Raw genomic sequence first — 26,515 nt, 5'->3', positions numbered from 1 at the left:
CCCTAAGGAATAATGGAAAGAAAAGGAAGGGAGAAACACTTTATTTTAATTCTTCTTCTCAATTATACTAAGACCTAGAGCTAAAACCCTGAGATGAATAGAGCCCACAGTCAGAGACCCTGCTTTCAATTTCTGATCCCAGCAAATGCGGTTCAAGGCTGGAAGTGTGATCTCATCTACGGCAGGGTAACTAGGATAGAGGGATCTAGGGAAGAGGCCTGTACTCACAGGCAGGCACTGGCCAAGAAGCACAGAAGCCAACACCCCACAACCACTTCGGGGCTCACTCTGGAAGTGAGAGAGGCAGACAGTCCAGCGGGGAAGCTGGAGCTAAAGATATGTTGCAACTGCAGGATTTATACTCCTCTCTGTCCTTTCCACAAAGAATTTCCTTCCCACATACTGGAAGGCTGTTAAAGTTCCCCTGGGCATTCTCTCCACCAGGCACAACGATTATCAGCACATCATCATTAGCGGGAAATATTTACTAACCCCCCATCTGGGCATTTGGCTCTGATCTAAGCGAGCCCTTCAGCTGCTCTAGCCATCCTTTTCTTGGTCCCTTAATCCTTATCATAAATGGCCTTCCCCCTGGTCTTCCACCAGCTCATCCAACTCTGCGTGTGCCAGAGGGCTCCCCACTGGACACTGTATCCCTCACGCATCTGGCTGCCACGGTGTGTGTAGGAAGAACAACCACCCCACTGTAATTCTGTTTGTGTGTTTCATTATCAGGCCGAAACCAAGAATTAGAAACTGAAACTGAGAAAAACAAGACAGAAAACTTGAGGAGTAGTGACATCATGGAAATGCTGAGCTAATAACAGAGAAAGAAAATAACATGGTAAAAAATAATAAAGATGGAGATGATAAAGGTGAAATCCTGGAACAATGGAATGCCAGGCCAATTAAAAAAAAAAAAAATTTTTTAAGGATTCTTATTAAAGGTACGGAAATAGTGTAGCAATGTGACCCGAATTAAGAGAAGGCAAACGCTCGACTTTATGTTCTCCCTGATCAAGGAAAGGAAGATGTCAGCACAAATAGCGGGGCATGAAGAGAGAGAAAAGAACTCCAGTCTCCCAGAACAGCTCCGTTCTGCATGGAAGTAGGTACCTGCTGCACAGAGAGGGTCAGCAGAAGGAAACAGCTTCTATTAGGGAGGCTTGTGAATGGAAGGGGTTGCAGTGGGGTGTCTCCAAATCCCACCCCATCCGACCCTCCACTTCTTATCAACTGCCTCTTGCCTCCAGATGCTGCTGGATCCCAGCAAATCAGTCCAAAAACCCTGGCTGTTTCGTCCAGTTGCTACATCTCGTTGGCTCCTGCTGAAGCAGCAACAAACATATGTCACATCAGCTTTCTCCTGCAGCTGCTGCCCATCACAGAAAGACCACAGAAAACAGAGCGTATCCCTGTGGGAATCCATCACATGAAAAGGCTGCCAGCAACCCAGAGCGTCGGTCTGCCCCACCCAAAGGCGCCAGTCAGGACTCTACCTAACTGGACCACAATGACCGTTAAAAACTTAAAACCCAGGGAAGCTATTTGCTGGGTGTCTCTCACTTCCCCCCCCCCCCTTGCCCGGGGTGCTTTCTCAACCCTTGTGGTCAGGAAACATTCCCTCAAAGATATCTCAGCGGCGTCTACACAGGCTGGCGCAGGACTCGCGTTCTTGAATCCCAGTCCCAAATCCAGCTCACTTGCAGTGTGAGCTTCGCCTTGCTTTACTTTTCTGAGCTTTAATTATTTATTTCACCTGTGAAATAGGTTTCTTGAGAAAATCTACCTACCCTACCTCACGGTGTGGCTTTGAAGAAACTGAAATACAGGCTACCCCTAATTTATGAACACAGAATTTACTCATAAAATAGTTGTTAAGAGGTGCTATTCTCGATGATTAGTGGTAGTGAGAAGTCAGACACGATTCCTGCCTTGAAGAAGCTTAAAGTCCAGCAGGAGAGACAGCCATGTAAATAATCAACAAAACTCCAGGGTGGGCAGGAGTAAGGGTTATAAAAGGAGTGACCAACGTAAGTCTTCGAGGAACAAATGATGAATTCCGATGGGGTGACTAGAGGAGCCCTGAGAGAGAAAGGACATGAAGAGAAAAAGTAGACTTCCAATAAATACTATTAACGTGCAAGAGAACTGTGTGAGAGTCTCCACGAAAATAATATTCTATAAATGAGAGCTGACCTACTATTAAGTTTTATACAAATAACAAAACTCCAATTGTCCCAAACCCCTTTTTAACATGTTGCCTCATTGGGGAATTTACCTATATTTATATTTCTATTTTTACATCCTTCTCTTTCCACTAACCTCAGTTGGGCTGAGTTTTCCATAAGTGAGCCCCCGTGTAGAGTCCCGGGAAGAGATTATTAAAAATAGAGATTCTCTGGTCTCCACCAGACCTTGGAATCAGAGTCTCTGGGGGAGGATCCCCTAAATCTGCATTTTTAACAAGCTCCCTCCTGGTTCTTAGGTACATTACAAACTGAGAGCCCAAGGCAAAATCCTTACCACTGACCTTTCAGTGAGAGATAACACAAGCAGTCACGTCAAAGTATCTGGGTGAGGACCACAAAGTGGGGGTGGCACCAGCCACGGGAACCCAATTGTCTGCTCCTTGTCACCAGTGCCCAAAACTCCACTCACAGGGCCACACAGCTCCTGGTTCAATCTCATGTTCACTTTTATTTTAGACTCTAGTGATAGAAGGTAGCTTGCAAACTAGATCCATTATCTTAATGTCATATTAAGTACATATATATTAGAGAGTGTTTGTGTGTGTGTGTGTGTGTGTGTACAACTTGTCACAGTTAAGGAATACTGTTTGTTCTGATTAATCAAATATTCCAGCCAAGAGTTAATATCTGTGGCTTACATAAGTTCATCAATTTGCAAAGACCTCTAGAGCAATATAAGATATCTGACTTCAAAACCATCTGGAACATAATTTAATTTTTTTGTTCATTTTTTTAAAAAGTGTTTTTCCAATCTCAAAGTGCCTTGGGCTGTTATTAACATAAATGTTCAGTAAATATGTGCTGAGTTTGATGACCATCAATCATTTTCCTCCTTCAGTCCTGTAACTCAGCTCCCACGTTCCCTGCCAAGCACACACCGTGTTGTGCGTTCCCTCTCGTTGGTATGAAGGTGAATGAATACTGCTTCTCTCTCTACCGCCTAGGCATCTGCGGATGTGCAGAGAACCCATTAATTCAGAGCTGGAGGTTCCGAGATTGAGAGGTGTTTGTGTTTGTGTTTGTGTTTGTGTTTCACTATATCACCACATTTTATGTTTTGTTTATGAACCCGATATAAATTCGCCCTTAATTTAAAGGGCCCTCTTTCAGATACATCGCAATAACCTGTCAGAGTAACTATTTCCAGTGAGAAAGCCTTAGGATGCTCAAAGTATGAATTAGATTGAACCACAAAAAATGTTGTTTATGTAGGTCAACACCAAACATCAAAATTTTGATGAACACTTCAATCAAACACCAAAATCTGGGAACCGTATATGTCTGTCACTTGGCCAAATAGTGTGTAAATTTGGCCAAGTATATGATTTATACAAAACAGGAAAAAAAATGTGTATGTTTTTTAATAAATCCCAACTATTCCCCTATATGCATACACACAAGCCCTCACAAGAACAAGGAAGCCACTGCTCTTTGGGACATGCCTTCCCAGCACATCCCAGTAAGGAAAAAGAAGGGCTAGTTCGTACAAAGGAAAACACCCCCAGATGATGAAACTCAAAAAAAGGGTATATTCCTGCCCCCTTCCCAGCCATCCAGTTTTTCCCCCAATTCTGACTTGAGTCACCTCTTAGGGGAAAGAAATTTCCATCCCAGTGCTCACCTATGTGCTAATGGGACTGGGAGCTGACCGCTAGTGGGTCCCATTGGGCACCAAACCATTGCTTCACAAGTGCTTGAAAACAGGAAATCACTACATCTCAACTCCAATAGGCCCTGTTCCCCACAAGGAGCATAAACACAGGTACATGGTGAGACCCTAAACTGTTTTGACATAGCTGCTCTCAAGCGGGAGAATACCTGATTAATCTTTCATGTCCTCTCATTCAGAAAATAATGTCCCCCCGAGACCAAGAAACACTGTTATGTGAAATGTCTTGACGCTACTGCTTTTACACCATAAATCCACAAAGCAGGAGAGACCCAGCAGGCTGTGAGAGCCTCCAGGATTTATGAATTTCTGAAAAGTAAAGGGACAGAAAGAGGCAGTCAAACCGGGCAAGCCAGGCTTTATCAGAGGCAGAAGCTTCAAGGACCACAAACCACAGACACAATGCAGGTGCCTCTGGCCCAAGAGGGAGCAGTTGTCATATCTTGCCTCAGACACTTCTGCTTAATGAGAAAATAAAATAGCAAAGGAATACCCCTGGTATTTTTCAATAAGAAGCTCTAAAAATAAATATGAAAAAAGGATGCAAATGTCATTACTTTGTTCACTAAAAAGAAAGCAGTGAGGGGTGAAATGAACCTTGATGCCATTGCAGAGGTCCATAAGTTTCTTAGGAACCTAAGAAAGAAAGAAAGAAAGAAAGAAAGAAAGAAAGAAAGAAAGAAAGAAAGAAAAGAAAGAAAAGAAAAGAAAAGCAATGTTTACAGAGAAAGAGAAAAAAAAATTAAGATAAGGATCCTAAAAAATCCTCTCATTGGGGCCCAAAGAAATACAAGAACAGCTTGGGGCCTTCTGGTTTTCCTGACTCCTTTCTGTGGGTTGGACCCGGTCTCCTGGTCTCATCGTCCTGAGGTCACCCACAGCTGAGAGGGCCTGCAGCACCACCAGAGAGACCCACCACACAGGCTCCAAAAATAAGATGTTCAGCCTACGCCCAACAGCCTCAGCAGCCATGAAAAACCATCTAGCCAAAATCTGTTCATCTGACCAAGGATACAAGAGCTATTTTGAAAATGGCTGCTTTTGTAAGTTAAAATGGGCTGGTTGTCATCTCTATTATTTTTATTATCACTGTCATTCTCTTTGAAGTGTCCCTGGGACATCATCACTCATGCTGCAGGTCCTGTCCCAGAATCAGTTGATGTGTTATTCCAACAAAGAAGGGCATCGGGGAACAAGGTCTGGTCGGTGAAGAAGCTACATGTCCCACCCTCTCATTTTCTCTTGTTGAGTTACCTGTGTGCAACCTTAAATCTGCCATTGAGGTTACAGACCTACCTTTGAACTTCTCATTTGGCAGACCTGGGTTAGAACCACCCATTACCTAACATTAAAAAAGAAAAAAAAAAAAAAAAAACCCTCATTACACTACACGACATGTACATACAATAAGGCCTTTGTCCTTAAAAGAAAAACATAATTTTCAACAGACTCAGCTTCCAGAAGCCAAGGGAGCTAACATCCAAAACCCAATATAAACATTAAGGCTTGTGTCAAGGTTTCGGAGCTAGCCTCACTGAAAGGGGAGGAAATGACCAGCTCCGGCAGGGTAAGAATGGGGGGGGGTGTTTTTTCATTGTGACTTCTGAAAGCAAAAGTGAGATAATCCCAGATCCTTCCCTCTCACACCTCCTGTACTGTCCAGCACGCTGCTACCTTTGACAGCGGGATACTTCTCTAAGAGGGAATGTTCCTTTTGTCACAAAGCAAAGTAGGTCTTAATGTCTATAGGACTCTAATTTTCAAATGTAAGGACATTCCTTTCAAAGGGGAAAATGTGTTTTTGTAATGATTATTTAGGATGTCTTTTATAGAGAGGGTTGACCTTCTGTGACAAACTCTCTGGGAGAATCATGTTTAGGAACTTGGAGTTCCATTCTAGGGGGAGCTAGCCCAAGTGTTAACAACCCAAACTATAAACAGGAAACTCCAGGCTCACTCCTACTCAAGCCCCAAGGTTGAGGACTTCTCGCTCGCTGAAGATACGGCACTTGCAGAGATGACTGGACAAGGTTCTTAGCCTTGCAGACTTCATCTCATAAGACGTAAATTCACCCAAATAACTACACCACGACACAGGGCATGCTGGTGAAGAGAAAATGATGCCCACCCTCAGAGCAGGTGACGGGACCATGGGTGGCAAACATTCAAAGCTGCATGGATCTGTAGGGCCCCCAAGTCCAAATCCAGTCACATCGGGGACTCTGGGATTAGCCTGGAGAAGGTGAGGTCCCACGGCACCGGCAGGCGTGAATGACTGTGGTCGGACAGACAGCAGGACTCTGCATGCTCTCAGACGGAGGGGCTCACAAGGGCCAGGCTCCGCAGGTCCCCGCGAGAATTCGGTTTACATCCCTGCCTCCCACCTGCCGCTTCCCAATTCAACAGCAAGCGCTGGAAAAGGACAACCGGGCCTCACTAGGAACGCAGTGTTGTGATTAGCTGTCTGTAGATGGGCACCAACCAAGCAGATGGGCCTTTGAAGGTGAAAAACAGAGCAGCCAATCCATCTTGCTAAGGCCCAAATACGACCAGCATTTCCCATCTTCTATCAGAAAAGGTAACAATCATGTCTATTGAAGTTCCACTGTCTACCCTGACAGAAATTCACATTTCTGTAAATATGTGAAGAATATGTGTAAACATATTCACAAGTGTCGACAAATACTGAAATCAGAACAGTCCATTTCATCACTTCTCAAAAGTGCTGTATCGACGGTGATAGGGGCAGAGGCTGTCATTTCGGGAGTGCTTACCACATTCCAAACCCTGTTCTAAGAACTTTATATGCTTTTCTTGTTGTTGTCATTTTAAAGATTTTATTTATTTATTTCAGAGAAAGAGAGAAAGAGTGTATGCTTGGGGGGAGGGGTAGAGGGAGTGAATCCCAAGCAGACCCCATGCTGAGTGCAGAGCCCCACACCGGGCTCAATCTCAGGACCCTGAGACCATGACCTGAGCTAAAATCAAGAGCCGGATGCTTAACTGACTGAGCCACAGACGCGCCCCTAGAACTTTACATGTTTTAACCCGCAGTTTTGAACAAAGCCTCACAATGAAGGCGAAGAGATACAGAATATTGGGCAATTCACCCAAAGCCTTAGAACTATTAAGGAGTAGACATGGGAATCACTACATTATTGCTCCTAAAAAATATACTTATTCAAGTATCTGCTAAAAACTGACTTATGGCATACACTTCACTTTCTTCTATTCAAATTCTTGCCCTTAATACTCTCAGCAAAGGCCTTTCACAAACATCAGTGCGTTTAACCCATACACATCACCTCAGTTAAATGGCTCCAGTCAGCGGAGTAGGGTCTGCATGATTATTTCTCTTTAGAGGCGAAGCCAAAGGGTGCACACACTGTTACGACCTGCCTAGGACTCACAACTAAGGCTCAGAGAGTACAAGTCACCTGTTCAGTGATGCACAGCTAGCAGGTGGCCCCCATAAGACTTGAACCCATAATTTCAGACACCATCGCTGCTATTCCACAGCAGTACTTCAATGACAAAGCAGATATTAAACACTTAGTGAAGAAAGAAAATATTTTTTCTGAAGATCTAGCTAAGGGATTAAATTATATCATAATATTTTTAAAGCACCATTAGCAGTTTAATAGAACAAACGTGAAAGTTTATAATAGTAAGATTTTTATATTAGCCAGGCTCTTTTAAATTGTTGCTCTTATTCATAATAATAATAATAATAATAATAAAAGCCTCAATGTGGCCTTGTCCATTTTGTACTTAACTATAGAAACATTCCAAAGATGTTTGGAAAAGTATATTACTTTTATCCATGAAATTAGTTTTGTTTTGGTACCTTTTAAAATTTCCTGTGGTATTTATTCACTTTTACTAAGATCTTTCCAAATCAAAGTTGGGAAGATTTGTGATTTTTGTTCTATATTTTCAAAATCCCTACAGCAACCTTAGTTCTGGATTTCTATCAAATGGGCTCCCAGCAAATTCCATCTATTGTGAACTTTATTCCACGTGAAAACGTACAGCAGGTACTAGGGAGGTAGGCTACCATCACTGACTATTTCCAATAGCCCGATAAGATGATGAGAAAGTTCTTTCTGTGATACTCTCCTAGAGTCTTCAGTCTAACACTGCAATATTCAATACCACTGGTCTTTCTGTTTCTTCAAACACCTTCTGCCTTGACCTGCACTTTCCTGATTCTGCTCCGTCTCCTATAACTACTTCTCAATCTCTGTCATGGGCTTCTCCTTTTCTACCTTTCCCTTAAACATGACCCTTCTTCTAATTACTCTTGTAGGCCTACTTTTGAAATCTCAGTGTAGACAAGTAATTTTTCCCAAAGTGTTGAAGTGTATTTCAACTCAAACAGTCAACAGATATCTGTCCACTGGTCTTGATTTTCTTACCGAGCCTACCGAGCTCTTCTACCTAGAAGGTGATCAAACCCATCTCATCAGGTCTAAACTCATTCTCACACACCCACATCAGTGACCTCTTCTCTTCCTACATTGTCTATACCACTGGGAGAACTCTCAAAATTCCCTCTAATTCACCCCCTTCTCTCACTTTTGCCAGCTGTTCTGTTGCCAAGTTCTATCAACTTGGGCTCTAAAATTCCTCTGTAAGTCTAGGGGTCCCAGCACATTGGTAGACTTTTTTAAGGAGAGCTACCCCATTTTGACTATTGTATAAATTCGTCCTACCACTGAAAGCACCTACTATCATGGTAATATCTACCAGATGCAATAATTTGCCAAATGAGTCATGCAACAATAGAGAGCAAAAATGGAATTTTGAAAAGGGAGCTCTGGGAAGTAAACTCTTCTGTTCAGGTGGCAGCACCCTGCTCTGGAGACACCAAATGATTAGCAAAGTGACTGCTGCAGACACAGCCTAGCACACATCGCTCTACCGTTTGAACTACTGTCTTGATGGGCGTGGCTTGGAGTCTTTTAAACTACATATTCTGTAACTGGAAGGTGGTGAAAGAAATTCCAAAGAATGAGCAACCTTGGCTTACCCCCACGTCTCCTTCCATTCCCACTGCCCCTGCTCCTTGCTCTCACCTGCTTGCCGTTTGCTCTCCCCTAACCACAACACATCCCAGGAGGCTGTTGTCCAAACTCCAGCCTCTCCGCACTTGAAACGTGCCCACAGAAGCTCCTCGAGGCGTTTAGAGAAAACACATCTGATTGTGTCATGTGGCTGCTCCAAAACAGGAAATCCTCTCAATTATATGAGTGGAACCGATCTCCTTATTACTGTGTTCCACCAGCTCTCTAACTCCGGCTTCCACCAGAGCTTCGGGCACTTGGGACTTGGCCCTTCCACAGTCCCCGGAAACACACTCCTCTCTGCCTTTCCTCCAACAATGCCTTGCCAAGACCAGATTTCCTCCACCCAACAGGGTCCCAGATAATCCAGTCGGAATGCAACTGCACCTCCCTTAGTACTTGCGTTCAAGTGGATTCTACTGCTTTTTCTGTCTCTCCTGTGGAACTTATTCACTAGGTTGTGGGCAAGAATCTGCCCTGTTGGTCTTTGCCTCCCCAAGGTGCCCAACCAGCACAATGCTTCAAACACAGAAAAGGCTAAAAATAATAAAATAAAATGGAAGGGGAGAATGAAGTGTGGAGAGAAGGAAGAAAGAATAATATTATTGAAATTATAACCTGCTATCCCTAGTGCTTTGAGTAGTGTTTTATAGAATTAGATCTGGGAATCAAGAGGTCTTAAAATATACAACCAGCTCATTTGCTGATCTTAACTAAGTTCAACAAGCACACTTGACCTCCCAGTGCCATGAAAGGTGGTGTTATTTGTCTTCTTTTTATCACAAAGGAGTCAATATACCATCAGCAGGATAGAAGTGCCACAGAAGGGGGTGCGAAAAAGTGATATCTTTTATTGGTGCCACAGATTTTTATTATTGACTTTATTTTCCATTGTTTTGCTTTGCCTAACTTTTCTAACTATGCCCTCCTCTTCTGCCTTACCGTATCTATATCCCAGTCTGCAGAAGGGCTCCCCTTCTTCAGCATTACTTCCTTCACTTAAAACACAGCTTACTGCTGGTGTACCCTTGAAAGGCCAGAGTCTACAAATGAAATGGAAGCATGTTTAAAATGGGATGGGTATGGGGAAGGGGAGCCCACAAGTAAATGGGCAGCAAAAACCCACTCAGGTCTGGAAAGGGGTTGAGAGACTTCCACGAGGCAGGCCAGGAAAATCCCCATGCTGCCAGACCACTAGGCAGTTTTTCCAGAATTACGGCGCTCCTGAGTCCCAACTCAGTCCCTCTGCCAATAAAAGTACAAGTGAAGGTGACCCCACAGGCATAGAGATGTAAATACTCTACAGAAAAAACGAGGCCCCTCTTCCATGGAAAGTTTTTTTAGTATTTAATGGAGAGCAAGGGGAAAACTTACACCAGGGCTCGCAGACCACTGGACCAATAAGGAAGCAGCCTAGATCAGCCTAGTCCAAGTCTGGAGGGACAGAAAAGCCCACAAATGTTCCTGACTTAGCCCTGTTCATTCATAACGATGGGTGGGCTTGGCATCATTATCCCCATGCTCCTTCTTTTTTTTTTTTCTTCTTCCTTTTCTGATGAAACTTTGCATCCTATTCCATGTGAGGAAATAAGAATTTAAACAATCATGTCATCATCAACAACAACAACAATGAATCATTCTAGAGAGCTCACTCCACACCAAACTCTGCGCCAAGCCTTCCATGCTGCCGCTCACTTCATTCTCACGGCAGCTCTCTGAGATTCATCCCAGTCTCCAGATGAGGAAATCAAGCCTTAGAAAGGTAAGGTGACCTTCTCAAGTCCGTCACCATTGAGTGATAGAGCCTAGATTGGAACCCAGGCCTGTCTGCTGCCAGTGTCAAAGCTCTTTGCCAAAACACGATGAAATGCCAGATAAAAGCTGCCTGAACTGTGAGCCCCCAAATTCTAGACTTGGTATGTGCTACAAGACAAAAATCACTCTAACCTCCCCCAAAGAAAGTCAGCTTTGCAGGGGTGGAAATAACTCTCTGAAGCACTTAGAAGTATTTATAGATGTTTTTAAATAATAAATAACTAATAAAGGCAAATCAGCTTAGTGGAGAAGGCACTGGCTTCACATCCCAGTCTGTCTCTTAAGGAACTGTAAAACCTCAGGACATTTGCTCTACCTCTCTCAGCCTCAATGAAGCATGGATAGAAATAACCGCCTCAGAGCTGGTACTGGTGAACTTACCAGTGCAATGCTATAAATAAGTTACCTCTCCCTAAAACTGCTCTATTGAACATACTGTTTTACAGAAAGGCAATTAATCACAACACCTGTTAAACAGAAAATAAACAAACAAATCCCAATCACTTTCTTAGTGAGCATCCGAAGTCTAAACTTGATATGAAACAATTTTCAAAACTATGGCAATCTGCGTCTACATGCACATACTAAGGGCGGTATCCCAACACATCTGGGCTACTTCCTATTTCCTTTCTCTCTCTCTCTTTCTCTCCCTCTCTCCCTCTCTATTTCTCTCTCTCTCTCTCTCTCTCACACACACACACACACACACACACACTCACACACACACACACACACACACACACACAAATTGAATCCTGACACAATATTATCTCCTTCATTCTCAAACATGTGTCTAACACTTGTTCAGATAATAGATATCCTTTCTCTAGCCTGTTAATTTAAACAATAAAAAAAAAACATGAGGATTTTATAGAGATAAGGCACCCCAGAGAACCGAAGATGCCGGTAGCTACTTGTTTAGTGACAGAAGATTTTTGTGATTAAAAAGTAGAAGAGAGAAGACAATGTCTCCTCTGTTCTCACCACTTGGTTGACTCCAAGATTGGTGGAGCCCCGCTTCTTGTAACACCAAATTTCACATTGCTTTTTATGAGCAGAGGGTCCATTTCTACATTGCACCTCTGGATTTAAAAGAGGAAATCTAAACCTCAGAATAATGTTTTTTGCTGAACAAAATGTATGCCAAACTAAGCTCTGACCGACTTCTGGTTTTCTGAGGCCTGGCCCCCAAAGCTTTCTCAGGTTTCCAGTACCAGACCGAACTCCCTGGCTTGTCCTGCTTCCTTCTATGTGACAGTTAGATGGAAAGGGACAAGAAGTAGGAGTACCATCTCCCAGGCACAGTTGGTGGTTTGGAGATGCCAAAAGATCCCAAGAATTGCTTTGGTTTCATTTTCTGAGCATGACCACCTCTTATCACTGTACTTCAAGAAAGGAACCCATGTGTTTTCCTAGGCATTCTGTGGAGGAAAATTCTAGCCGAAAGGGTAGGGGGGAAATCATACAAAACAGCAGTAAGTCTGGGCCTTTTCTTCCTCAGCCCCATAAAAGATCATTTTTTAAGGTGGGGAAAAGCCACACTTGGCTTTCTAACAATAGAGCACTTGCATCTTTAATCTTCAACTGCCCACTGGATTCCCTCCTTTTCATGACAGTGGTCTAACTTCTCACCTTCCCCTTGAATAGATGAACTGAAGCTTCTTGACTCCTACACTTTAAAACCATATCCATCACCAGCTAACAGACAGGTTATTCTTGGATCACAGCTGATTCTGGCAAGATGCTGGGCCTCAGCAGATGAGGATAAATGAGAATATTATTATTCACTTCTGCCTGCCGTGGCCACTGCATCCGCTGTCATCCTCAAAATTCCCACAGAAATGAGCTCATTCCACCTTTAAAACATTTCGGAGCTTGAAAGTTTAAATCAGGCCAAGTTGATTTTGTGGGGTTTTTCAAGCTTTTACACTGTAATTATATACAGGACTTTGTGCCACCTATTTCCTCCCAACTGTAACATTTTACATCTTTTTTAAGCATATGTTGAGGTTAGCTTTTTTTTTTTTTTTTAGTACATGTTATGAAATAAGATATGAGCTTGCGCTCAGCTTTAAGTACATTTTTGCCAAAAGGCTGGACCAACACAAACTAAATATGACTATTTTCTTTATCCAAAGTACAGTTTTGACTATTACATACCCTCTTAATGTACATACATAAAACTAGCTCACAACTAAAGCTCCCTGCAGGTCAACTGAAATCATAACGAGATTTTCCTTTCATATAATGCGATTAACAAATGTTAGCTAACTGAACTCCAGAAAGACTCAAAAAAAAAAAAAAAAGAATAAAATAAATAACTCAAGCAGTACCAAGAAATAACTCAGTGATCTTTCTAATTTTTTTTCCTTGCTTTCTCACATCCTTAAGCTAATAGTCTGTTCCACTCAATGATAGGGATGTGCTCTAGAGGCAGATGAAACCAAGAGCAAGTTCCTGCTCTATCTACTCAAATATGAAGTTCACAAGCAAGGAGACACCTTTAGCCTCAGTCTCCTCGTCTGTAAAATGGGGGTAAAAGGCCTCAAAGGATTTTTGTGGAGGTTAAATGAAATAATGTAGGCTTAGATCAGTGCCAGCAATATAACTGTTGTTACTACTACTATTACCTATCTGTTAAATATGGCTACATTCCAACCTAAGTATAAAAATGCCAACCGGGGCGCCTGGGTGGCTCAGTGGGTTATAAGCCACTGCCTTCGGCTCAGGTCATGATCTCAGGGTCCTGGGATCAAGTCCCACATCAGGCTCTCTGCTCAGCAGGGGGCCTGCTTCCCTTCCTCTCTCTGTGATCTCTTCCCTTCCTCTCTCCTACTGTGATCTCTCTCTGTCAAATAAATAAATAAAATCTTAAAAAAAAAAAAATGCCAACCAACCTCACAGCAGTCTGGGGTACTTTGAAATCCTTGGTCTGCAGTGGATCCCTTGGAAACATACAAGAACATACACAAATACAGAAGTGGCCAATCATCTATTCCTTCTCAATTTTATCAAGTCATTACAAATGTTTGGGAAGCACTATGATAGCTTGGGTCCCCTAATCCTATACCTCTAAACCTTTTGGCTCCTGAAAGAACTCTGAGGCACCTTGCAAATAACAAGTGAGGTGGATTGCCAGAGTCACGACTTCACATGTTTGGAAAGGATTTCTGACAGCTCTCAATCAAAGCAGATACCTCTAACTGTTAGATATAAATGAACCAACTGTTCTTGTGAACTTAATCAATACTTTTCCAGGATAAATAATCACCCCCACTTGAATTCCAACTGATTCGTCTTTTCTTTTCAAATTCATTCTTTTAGCTTCAAAATGGCAGGATTCTAGCATCCATCTTATTATCAGTAAGGCTGTGCTTTCAGAGAAAGGTACGAATTTCTACCCTGAGGAGAATACTGAGAAGGGGGATTGCTCTGTATAGAATTTTTCATAATGTAACTTGGGAACAGTCTGCAAACTGTATGTTTAAACTTCATGAGCTGTAAGGCTGCTGAGGAGAAAAATGGTATTTTCACATGTGGAGCTCCAAGCACATTTAAATATTATTCAGGAATTTCCCCCCTGAAATCGTAAGAGATTACGGTAAAATAATTCACTCACATTATACAGATAAGATCAGTGAAAGGGGAAGGTTATCTCTCCTCTTACACCCCTCCCCCCACACTCACACACCGTGTTAGTAAATATACAATGGATACAAAATTTAAATGCAAAGCTTCTTTTCAACAGGTCCTTTAGTGAAGGATCACTAATTAACATGGCAACTCATAAACAAAATCCAAAGAGCCCCCTCTCAGCTTTTACTAAGGCACAATATATATACCATCTCAGCAAATGTACTACATCTTTACTTCTGTCTCTGTTGATTCCTTTAGTCTTCAAAACCTGCTAATCATTTGATACAGGCATTCACCTTCACTCATTTATCATTTTGCAACATTGACCTCATTCCTTGTCATGAAAAAGTTTGGGTCGTTTAAACCCAGATGGCTTGGCTTTCACCTAAATCGAGAAGACTCCCTTCCCCAGTTCCATACACCATGCTGATCTGATAACTGGAAGTCATCTATCACTTTGGGGCTTTGCATTTGGCTGCCTGAATGTTTTTCCAGCAGGGTTTTGTGATGTGTAGTCCTTAACCAAGCTTTGCCAATGGTGATTGGCATATAAAACAATCTCAAGCAAAAATGTTGCTCCTTGTGAATACCTATTTCACCTCAGAATTTCTTGTTTATATAATTTAATCTCCCCCATGTGGTTACTCATTTGATCTTATCATTAACTCTTAAACTAAAATAAATTGAAACAAATTATGTTTTTGAATCTATTAGCCACTACCAGTGTTAACTAAGCAGCCAAGTATCATTCTCTGTTAAGAAGAGAATGTCTTTCTGACTCATGCTTCCAGATCAGAAATATAAAGACTCTTTTTGAGATCTTAGGGTATAACAGGCAAAGAAATCCAAGATTATGTCTTATCCTCAGGTTTCTTCTTTGTGACTATCACCTCTCTTTCCTCTTGTCACATTATCTTATCCCTGATCTTTATACCAAAATGTTATCTCATCATTTTCTCACAAAGATGACAGAACCAAGGCAGAAAGTTTGATGGCACCTACAATTTGGTGCCAACAGCCATTCTGGGAACAGACAGTGTCAACAGTAATTATCACTGGGACAGTGCTGTACAAAGTCCATCTTAATTTTTTTTTTCTCTAAGGATGATGTAAAAAATAAGAATCCTAAGCCTGATGAAACAGAAAGTACCAATGTTATAAAACTCAGAAATTCAGATGAACTCAACTCAACAGTTAAGTGCAGTTTTATAAGGACTAAAAACACTTTTTAAGATCTGGTTATATTATTACATGTAATGGATTCATCTTGTCAAAGGGAGCAACTGACTTCACATTACCTGATCCTCATACTTACCAAGCAGACACACATTATACAAGGATTGTCGGTGATAAATGGAATCTGGAGGACTTCACCTTCATTTTCACATTTTGCAACAGACCCTGAGTGAAAAAAAAAAAAAAAACCATTTAAATTTTGCTTAATGGCATTATTGCAAGCATTTAACTTTTTACACTAATCCTTTTTTGAAGCAACTACCAAATTCAGAAATCCTTAATGAGTTTTAAATGATCAAATGCAACAAAAACAAATTTCCCCCCCAAAATAATTATTTTAAATAGTTTTATTTAAAGTTAAAAAAAAAAAAGACTGTCATATAGAGATTTTCTGCTCTCCGAAAGCTTAAGCACAAATCCAATTCTTTCACTGAATCTTTAATAATACTTCTCCTTGATGAAGATATTTCAACTAAACACATAACCCATACGCAAAAAAAAAAAAAAAAAAAAAAATTCAAAGTGGACATTAGGGCTAAACAAAATTCAGGACTGCATCAACGAGCAGGCCTTTATATGAATCTGCCTCAAATTGCTTTGAGTTTAAATCCCTTTTGAAACAATCTTCTCTCCTCTTCTCTTAGAAATTGACTTAATATTTTCTTTTCTGCACCAGGTGTCAGTAAAGTATGTCCTTCAGAATAGCGGCTGAGGTCTTCACCTGTCTGAAAGTACATCATTATTATATCCTGCTAGTATTACCTTTTTTAAAATATGACAGTTTCTTCAAATTCATAGTCTGGAGAGCCAGTGCTTTAAAAAGCACTCCTAACACAGAAGCTATATTGGAGCCTTATAGAGTGAGAAAGAAGGATGTGTGGAAAACGGTGCAATTATTTCCTTGATATTGACAGGAGGAGAAGAAATCTCAACAAGCGTTGAAGAAAATAACAAATATAAAGAAATTCTCAAATTCAAACAGAATTTCTATTATCCCTATATTCATGCTAACAGGGTTTCAGTGTCCATCCCTTAACCTATTCACTGCCTTCCCACCCCTTAACACGGCGGGCTTCGCTTAATCCCCATCCGCCAGCCAGTGGCAGGCGCCAAGGTGCTCGCTCCCCACCCTCCCGTCCCCGGGGCAAGTCAGCGACTCCTCTCCCAGGTACCAAGCCAGCGTCCGGGAGGGCCGGTCCCTCCCGCCCCCTCCCCTACCTGTCAAGAAGGAGGAAGCCAGAGACATGGGGACCCCCGAGCAATTGAGCAGCAGCAAGACGCAGCAGGTAATCCCGGGCGAGCGCCGGCAGGGACGCTCAGCCAGAGCCCTGACGCCGGAGAACCAGAGCATCGTCACCTGGAGGGAATCCCGGGCGACTGCAGGTCCCGCGCCGCCGCCTCTGCTCCACTACCTCGGCTCGCAGTCAAAAAGGGCTCTCAGCCGGCGAGTCGGGAGACAGTCCGCGAAGGAGGGAGGCGGGCGCCCGGGAGCGGGGGGTGGGGGGGAGCGAGGGGTGAGGGGCGCCAGGGAGGAGGGGTCCTGCGGCCAGGCTCCTCCAATGCGGCTTTTTTTTTCCTTTTTTTTTTTTTTTTTTTAGGGAGTTGCTCGCAGCGGCTTAGTCGTGGGCCACCCTACGCAAGAGATGGGGCCGGGAGGAAGGGGATGTCGGAGTAGCCGGAGATAGGCCGAGAAGAGAGGCTGCGGTGCGGACTGCGCACAGCCTTCCCGCCGCCGCCGCCCGGGCTGCAGCTACTGCCCCCGGCGCTGCCGCTGCCGCCGCGTCCTCCACTCCTGCACTCCCCACCTCCCGCCGGCCCCGCCGGCTCTCCGCCCGGCCGGCGCGCGCGCTCGCTCCCGCGCCCAACACAGGGGCGCACCGGCCGCCTCCCGGAACCCGCTGGGGGCGTCCGGGCGCAGGAACCCCGCGCCCCGAACACGTCTCAGCCAGGCGTCCAGCCCGCTCCCCAGCCCTTCGAGGGAGGCCGCCAACCCCGGGGTGCAGATCCGAGCCGGGCAGGCGTGTCTCCACCGCCCGGCGCGCTCGGTGCCTCCTCCCTTTCCCTGGGGATCCCTCCCCTATCAGGGGATGCCACACCACTCCTGCTCACGCCGGGGTGCCCCAACCCTATGAGAAAGCAGAAAATGGGGCACGGGGACGCTTCACCACCCTACTATCTCCCAAGTGCCCCAGCTTTGGGAAGGAGCGACAAACGGGGTGCAGGAGGGGCCCAGCAACTTTTCACTCCCAGCTTTGCTTCCCTCTGGCGGGGGCGCGACAGCGGACTGCCGGGCTGAGCCGACAGAGGGGCGAGGCGCCTTCGACATCAGTGTTTTGTGCTTCTGTGTCCGCGTCCTGACTCTAGGGAGGACAGAAGTTGAAACCACATGCAAGGTCGACTAATAAAAGCACAGAGGCGAACGCTTTTCGCCCTTAGAAAAGGGGAACCGTCTCTCCAAGACTCCTCCCTTCCAACCTCCGGCGCACTGGGGCCGGGAGGTGCTCTTTGACTAATCATTCATTCACTCGCAAAAGAGGGAGGGACCCGCCGGGCGGCTAATCTCGGAGGGGGGGGGGGCACCCCCGCGACTTCAGCAGTTTAGAGCTCTGTCGCCCTCGCAGCCAGGCTGATCTCTGCAGCCCTGGGTGTCCGCGAGCCGGATCGCAAATACCGCGGATACCTCCGTCCGGATCGCGGCCTTTCTGACCAAGCCGTACCACCTTCTGCTCAAAGGGGGGTTGCAAGAGAGAGGAGAATTTTTGTAACCAAATTGCGAAGGCGCAGGTTGGCATTTAGGGGACATTTGGCAAATGTTAGGATCTGATAATCAGCTGTCCTCGGAGTTCACCTTGGGTTGCCGGCTTCCTCCCCCCAAGGATGGAAACCAGGTCCCTCGCGCCGATCCTCCCGACAGATCCGACAGATCCGCCTCGGTGGATCCAAAGGGCAACCTTCGACTAGCCAAGCACTTCTGTCTGTGGGACGCACCTAACAGTCTCCAGGCAAAGTGGACTGTTTGCAGTCTCAGAAAATACACCTTTGAAAATAAATTAGTATGCTTGCACCCATTTAGTCCAGTTCCATCTTAAACCCTCCGTGACTGGGGGCGGGGGAAGCTCTTTATTTGTTTTCCTGTTTGAATGCAGGATTGCCAACGTCCCGCACAGCAAGGAGCTGATAGGAGCGCACTGCTCTGACATGGAAAAAATAAGGGAAGGGAAAGCTGTCATTAGCTTAGCACGCTCTATTTCCCTCTCAAAACAGATTTTTAATGTAAAACTTAAAAGAGAAGAAAGATTACGTGTGACGAGGGTTTTGTTTTGTTTTTTTTTTACCCCCAGATGACTGCCATGACCAGGCAGCTTCTCAAAAATCAGAATGTGTCTAATGTGTTTACTAATGATAAAGAAAGAGATCATTAAAAAAAAGAAAAACCTCTAAACCCAATCTTACTTTCCAATCCATACTGATTAAAAAATAAAATAAAAACTTTTATTAATACAGGTAAGTATTATCAGATGAAACCACTACCTTCTCAATCTAAAAAGATTTTCTTTGCATGGGGTTTTTAGATAAAGACGTTACTCACAACCTAACTAGGGAAAACAGAATAACAGGGAGGCTGGAAGACCTTTTATTGCCCCAGACTTGAGCAGTAGATCTGCATAAACACACATTACAGAACTGGAGGAAATTTGAAGAGGACGTGTGAGTTACTCCAATGTGTCTTCTTCCCTGGCACCAGCCATGCATCCTCAGAGGTCTGGGAGACAAAATCCGTCATGATGAAATCTAAGTGTGTGGATTTCGCTAACCAGGGGCATGGTGCTTTGAGGTGCACTGAAACTCTCTCTGTAGGGACAAATCCAAAAACCACCTGGAAAACATTTCCATCTGCTTGGAAGTTTACAAACGGGAGAGATGTACAGAAGCCTTTGGCAAACCTGTCTCCTTTTCCTGTTTGTTCCAATCCGCTGCCACCAGTGATTTCCCTTGCTGCCTTTTCAGCCACTGGGGCCTACTTCTGTAAGAGCATCCTTCTCCCCAAAGGGCTTATCAGAACGTGTCTGCACCGTTCTGCCACCACCCCCTTCAAATGATGGTCTGTCAACTGCCCCACAGTCTCTGTCTCCCCAAAGCTGAGATAGTCCAGGGTCAAAAAAGAAAGAAAAGGCAGCGGAGGCTTCTCTGAATAACACATAAGTCTATTTTCACAATTAAAATAAATGGTGGTGCCATCCAAATCCCAAACTCTCTTGACTGAAATCAAAAGAATGCAGTGTGTTTGGCTCTATTTATAAGATTTTTAAAGGAGAAAGAGGTAATGGTCTCAAAGACTATTGTCTAACTCAGGGCCCATTCCATTCGCAGTTAGAAGAAGTACTATCTCATCCTCTTTGAAATACAATATAAAACCTAATCCAACCAAAAGGAAATCAGGCCTGTGGTAGTAGACATTCTCATCTCCTTGCGAAACTATGATAGTGAATTTACAGTAAAAAATCCAACCAAATATATAATTTAGCAAAAGAAATGGCATCAACCCAGCTTCCTAAAAATAGAAATAAATAGATCTATCAAAAAGGCAGCAGAGTAAAGGAATTGTGATACCAACCACTAGGGAGGGCCAAAAGTACTCCATAAATGTGAGAGGGTTTTGCTTTATAAAAGACATCAGGCTAGGCATTTTAGACTTGATCAGGATAAGCAGTGGTGCTGCTAAGAAGCTTACGATCTAGTGAAGGAGATAAAGCATGTTTGTAAGTGAAGGTAGGAATGAGTGTAGTTAATTTCCCCTTATCTGCAGGGAAATAAGGTCCACGACTCTGAGTGGGTGCCTGAAACCACAGATAGTACTAAGCACTATATATATGTGGGGTTTTTTTTCCTATACATACCTATGATAAAGTTCAATTTACATTAGGCACAGCAAGAAATTAACAATAACCAATAATAAACTAGAACAACTGTAACAATATACTATCATAAGATGTGAATGTGCTCTCTCTTTCAATATATCTTATCATACTGTACTCACCCTTCTTGCGATGATACGAGATGATGAAGCAGCTGCGTGATGCGTCAAAGGGAGGCGAATGACAGAAGCATCGTGAGGTCAGTTAGGTGGCTACTGACCCTCTCATGATTTGTCAAAAGGAGGACTATCTGTTTCTGGACCTCCACTGACCCATGGCCACTGAACCTGCAGAAAAAGGGACACTGCAGATAAAGGGGCCTTACTGTGTAAAAGGAGGCGATAACAGACTTTGCTGTGGAAGTTTAAAGAAGAGATTAAGCTTCCTGGAGGAGGTAGCACAGGAGCTGAGCCTTGCAAAAGGGGAGTGTTAGTAGGTGAAGGGCAGTCTGGCAAGAGTAGAGAGGAACTGCCAGGAGACACAGGGTTTATAAAGAGAATGGGGAGTAGTCACTCAAAGAGTTCTCTCTGTTGGCTGAGCAGGAGCCGTGGGCAGCCTTGGAAATCATGAGGAATCTAGAGGCAGCGCTTCAAGATTCCACCCCAGATAAGCAACACGAAGTCTGCCATGGAATAAGTGCCTAATTCTTTACAACAACCAGACTACATTTCTGCAGAAAGGAAACGATTCCTGCAGGCATATTCGGCAGTCAGGACAGGCAGCATTATTAGTGACTCTGTGGGAGAGCGCCGTTGCCACCTGCACCTGTTGGAAAGGGTTCGGATGATGCAGGGTCTAATACACATGAACCAGTCTCTCAGCCTCTGCAGCATGGCTACAGGATTCTTCTTGGGATGAATAATATTGCTGCTTCTGGGTTTTTTTAAGCACTTAGAGATCATATAAACCAACTTCCTGCCCATTGACACAGAGTTCCTCTCGTTCTCGGACATGGGGCTTTTCTATTACAAATGTCCTGCCTTCTTAAGCCATAGGAATTATAGGAAAGCACCACGGGCTGTTTTAGATAGGACGCAAATTAAAATTCAGAATTGACGCATTAAGTACTCGAATACCAGCTGAACTGAACTGGCACCAATGACACAAGTTCTAAGACCGTAAAAAGCAGACCACGACCCAGGTCACCTAAGTTATACAGTGAATGTGCTTTTAGATCACTAGACTCAGTGTTAAAGAACTGCACTCTGTTTTGGGCTTTGCTACTGGTTTGCTTATTTTCTGGTCCTTCAGAAAAAGGGTGCCTGACCATGAGAGCTGGGAGAAGTCCTCCAGTTTCTGCCAGAGGACTCTACTGTCGTTCCAAAAAGTCAGAGGCTCTGAAATTACTTTATCTTGGGGGTGGAGAGTGGGGACAATGACAAAAGCACCATTTCAGTGATATTGGCCTATTTAATCTAAATGATCATTATTAAAATTGAATTGCTAAGTCATTAATCTGCTCTTTTTCTCAATTAATCATTCTCTCCATTATTTGTAACCTCAAGGTTCTTTTCATATGACTGTAGTCACTGTAGTTTATCCATTTCTAAAGCAGGGCATTTTGGTAAAGATTATAGAACTGAGGCATTTTTAGACAAAAACAACAAAATCCATCCAAATAACAAAATCACTGTTGTTTTTAATTTTTGAAATAATATTGTAGTATATAAAGTCCCCTCCACTCCTTCCCTGGCTCCCACCCACCTCTGACCTCACCCCAACCCTGCCCACAATGATGATAGTACACCATGAGAAATGAGGGAAGGTGTGCCTGTCTCACATAGTACTTCCTTATTTAAATATATATGAACCAAAACACCCACATTAGAGGGCCATACATTCTCCAGTTTTGTAATTAAAGCAAAAGAGCTATTTTTCAAAGATTTTAAAAATTTCCTTCAATATCTAAAATATCTAATAAAGGAATCATCTTGATATTGGAGATTATAAAAATCAGATATAAATTTGACTCCATCAGTAAGTAGGCACCAGGGCTGCGCATTTATAGAGAATAATCTCTGAGAGAGGGTCTTCTTCTCCACATTCTCTCTGGGAAGTCACTCCCCAAACCAGCTTCACCCCGTCACCAGCCTCACTGGCACCAAAGCTACAGCCCTATCTGTCCATCTGGAGTGCAGGATACAGTTGAAGGAATCGCCACGCAAACCTCAGGCACCAGGATATTAAGTTAATGCCTTGCTCATTTTGTTCAAGGTCTTATGAGCTCTCCTGCAAGACTTTAAATCAGTCTCATTTGGAGTAAACCTCTATAGAACAGAGAAAATCACCACTGCCTCAGAACTATTTCTGCATTATCTATAGACTCAGAGAAGAACTGTTCAGCACCACCTACTTAACAGTGTGTACCACCAGGAGCTAGTAACGTGAATGAGACAGGCAGGGACCCCGGCTGTCCCCCAGTATCCATTCTTCCTCAATAAGTAACCCCTAATTTGTGCAGTGCATGGACGGCTTACCAGCAATAAACACCTCTTTCTTCAGCCTCTCTGACAGGTAACAACCCCAGGGGACACTCCTCCTTTTTCCCTTCCTTCTTGCTGATGGCTGGAATCTGAGCATAAGTGATGCTGCTGGAACTCCGGCAACCACTCTTCTCCATGAAAAGAGCTTTCAGGAAAACAAAAACAAAAACAAAAACAGCTTTAAGGACATGGAAGAGCAAGAAAGAAGATTAAACTAGGATATGAAATGCAAAACGAGCCCTGGACTCACCACTTCTGACTTTCCTGAACATGAGAGGAAAGTAGTGTCTTTTTCTGGCCCTTGTTAGTTTTATCTTTCCTTGTTATTCTCCACTGAGCATACAATCTTCTGAAAAATTTACACCTAAAGACAAAGAATTAGTGCCCAATAAAAAGCTAAATGTATTAATTAATCTGATATTTAAAGACTGAAGCACTTACAGAGGCAAAGAACAGATCCCGGATTCCAACCAGCTGTAGTGCCAGTTTACTTATGTCTAGTGAGTTTTAGGAAATTCAGGGTAACTTATTCTTTCTTTTAAAAAGCAACTTTTAGGGGCGCCTGCGTGGCTCAGTGGGTTAAGCCGCTGCCTTCAGCTCAGGTCATGATCTCAGGGTCCTGGGATCAAGTCCCGCATTGGACTCTCTGCTCAGCGGGGAGCCTGCTTCCCTCTCTCTCTCTCTCTGCCTGCCTCTCTGTCTACTTGTGATCTCTCTCTCTCTCTCTGTCAAATAAATAAATAAATAAATCTTAAAAAGCAACTTTTATTTATTTATTTTTAAAGATTTTATTTATTTATTTGACAGAGAGAGATCACAAGCAGGCAGAGAGGCAGGCGGGGGCGGGGGGTGTGAGAAGCAATCTCCCTGCTGAGCAGAAAGCCCCATGCGGAACTTGATCCCAGGACCCTGAGATCATGACCTGAGCCGAAGGCAGAGGCTTTATTTAACCCACTGAGCCACCCAGGCGCCCCTAAAAAACAACTTTTAAACATTTGTACTCACAGCAGCATTATTCACAATAGCCAAAAGGTAAAATGTGTTCATCAACACATGAATGGATAAACGAAATGTACTAGATACACAAAATAGAATATTATTCAGCCTTAAAAAGGAAGGAAACTCTGTCACACGCTACAACCTGGATGAACCCCAAGGACATTATGCTAAGTGACCTAAGTCAATCACAAAAGACAAGTACTGTGCAGTTCCACTTATAAGAATAGTCAAATTTATAGAGACAGAAAGTATAGGGTGGTAACTGCCAGGGGCTGAGGGGAAGGAGGAATGGGGGTTGTTTAAGAGTACAGATTTAGTTTTGGGAGAAGGGAAGAATTCTAGAAATTAGTTACACAATGAAGTGAGTATACATAACAATTACCAAACTGCACAATTAAAAATGGTTAAGACAGTAAATTTTATGTTATGTCTACTTTACCACAATTAAAATATTTAAGATAAATTTTAAAATAACTTTTATATTTTCTTTTTCATTACTGAATTATCATAATAATTGGCCCCCAAAGTAGGAAATACAGATTATCAAAGAAAGAAAATGTTGCACTGCTTTTGTTTTGTTTTTGTGTGGTTTTTTTTTTTAAGATTTTATTTATCTGAGAGAGAGAGAAGACAAACACAAGTAGGGTGCAGGGGCAGAGGGAAAGGACAAGCAGACTCCCTGACAAGCAGGGAATAGGACATGGGGCTTGATCCCAGAATTCTGGGATCGTGACCTGAGCTGAAAGCAGGTGCTTAACTCACTGAGCCACCCAGGCATCCCTGTTGTACTGTTGTTTTATTAAAGTAACTGGCTTATTGGGGCACCTGGGTGGCTCAGTGGGTTAAGCAACTGCCTTCTGCTCAGGTCATGATCCTGGAGTCCCAGGACTGAGTCCTGCAGCGGGCTCCCAACTTGGCAGGGCATCTGTTTCTCCCTCTGTTTCTCTGTTCTCTCTCTCATTCTCTCTCTCAAATAATAAAACCTTTAAAAAAAAAAAAGTGACTGGCTTATTAAAGTGACTGGCTTTGTGCTAAGCAGTTTACATATTACTTCATTCAATTCACCCAACAAGCTTATGAGGCAGGTACTATCATTAGCCCCATTTTATGTTTGTGTGATATTAAGCACAAAAGATTAAGTAAATTGTTCAAGGTCATACAACTTGTGCTTGGTTGAGCTAGAATTGGGATCGAAGTTGGCTGACTCTGGAACCCATGCTCTTATTAATTTATTGTGAACGTTTTTGTCACTAATTATTCTTTGGCTGCATCATTTTAAATAACTATATAATATTCTATTTTATGAAGGTACCATCATTCTCTTAATTAATCTTCTAAGTTACTTCCAGTTTTTGACTACTTGAACAGATGCTTGCTTGAACATCTTTTTATCATTCATATTTCTTTCCTTGGGGAGAAATTCATTAATTGACAGAACAAAGGCATGTGCATTAAGGCTTCTGAATGATATTTTTATGTATTCTTAACTAAGGATTATTATCCCCTTTGGTCTTAGAAATCTTTTTTTAAAGATTTTATTTATTTATTTGACAGAGAGAGAGATATCACAAGTAGGCAGAGAGCCAGGGCAGAGAGATGGGGGAAGCAGGCTCCCTGCTGAGCAGAGGGCTGGATAGGGGACTCGATCCCAGGACCCTGAGATCATGACCTGATCCGAAGGCAAGGGTTTAACCGGCTGAGACACCCGGGCGCCCCGGTCTTAGAAATTTTATATGCCAGACTTGACTTGCAAGTCATCAAGAGCTCTAAGCTTTTCTCAGAGTTATCTTCATAGATGTTTGTAGATACAGAGGACATACAATTAATTTAAAGCTTGTTAAAAATAAAACACAGCCCATTGACTTTCTAGACTTCATTGATTGTGTGGTGTAAATATTTATTCAAGGAAATCTTAAAACAAATAATGGTGACTTACCTAACCACCATCAGCTTCAAGGCATAATATCAAGTGCCTGTGAGCTACAAGGTGACAATCAGTTCCTCCCAGTTTCCCCCTCACTCTTTTCCTAAAAGCATCCTCTTTCAACTTGAATTCAGCATAGCTTTTCCTTCCCCAAGCCATCTTCTCCAGTACCTTCCATTAGAAAGACAATAATCACATTAATGAACAATCTCAGTATCTCTCAGAAGGCAGCAAAATAAGAAACTCCAGTGCCCAAGTTTTAATCCATCAAAACTATCCCATTAACTAGAGCTTAATTTATATAGTAGTTTGCTACCCAGGAGATTAGTTAGTTGTCATTAAGGAATGAAGAAAACCAATTTCACTAATGCGGGAAGCATTCAAAGGGAATTCTTTGAAACTAATCCAATGACTTAATATCTAGTCCTAGTTCTGCCACTTGACATTCTAATGATTTGAGTCTAATTAATTAACTTTGCAAGGCTCAGTGTCTCCATCTAATAAGAGGGTGAAATAGCA

General features: G+C 43.1%; 1 protein-coding gene across 5 annotated transcripts in view; it reads right to left on the bottom strand.

The window, feature by feature from the left end:
* BMPER (BMP binding endothelial regulator) overlaps window positions 1-26,515 on the bottom strand; it is a 296,813-nt gene that overhangs the window by 232,216 nt on the left and 38,082 nt on the right. Inside the window, exons 2-5 of one of the 5 annotated variants that reach the window (XM_059171541.1) lie at window positions 23,324-23,437; window positions 23,068-23,218; window positions 20,713-20,877; window positions 15,754-15,839 (exon numbers count right to left, since the gene is read on the bottom strand). In XM_059171541.1, coding sequence (XP_059027524.1) covers window positions 15,754-15,768 — 15 coding nt within the window. In that variant the 5' untranslated portion in view covers window positions 15,769-15,839; window positions 20,713-20,877; window positions 23,068-23,218; window positions 23,324-23,437. Of the gene's footprint in view, window positions 1-15,753; window positions 15,840-16,892; window positions 18,043-20,712; window positions 20,878-23,067; window positions 23,219-23,323; window positions 23,438-26,515 lie in introns of those variants that run through there. The other 4 variants (XM_059171542.1, XM_059171543.1, XM_059171539.1 and 1 more) reach the window with 4 other exon arrangements.

The sequence above is a fragment of the Mustela lutreola genome, chromosome 4 (genome assembly GCF_030435805.1).
Source record: "Mustela lutreola isolate mMusLut2 chromosome 4, mMusLut2.pri, whole genome shotgun sequence".
In the NCBI taxonomy this organism is placed as follows: domain Eukaryota; kingdom Metazoa; phylum Chordata; class Mammalia; order Carnivora; family Mustelidae; genus Mustela; species Mustela lutreola.
Note: the sequence above shows the minus strand (reverse complement) of the source record. Positions and strands in the feature narration are given on the sequence as shown.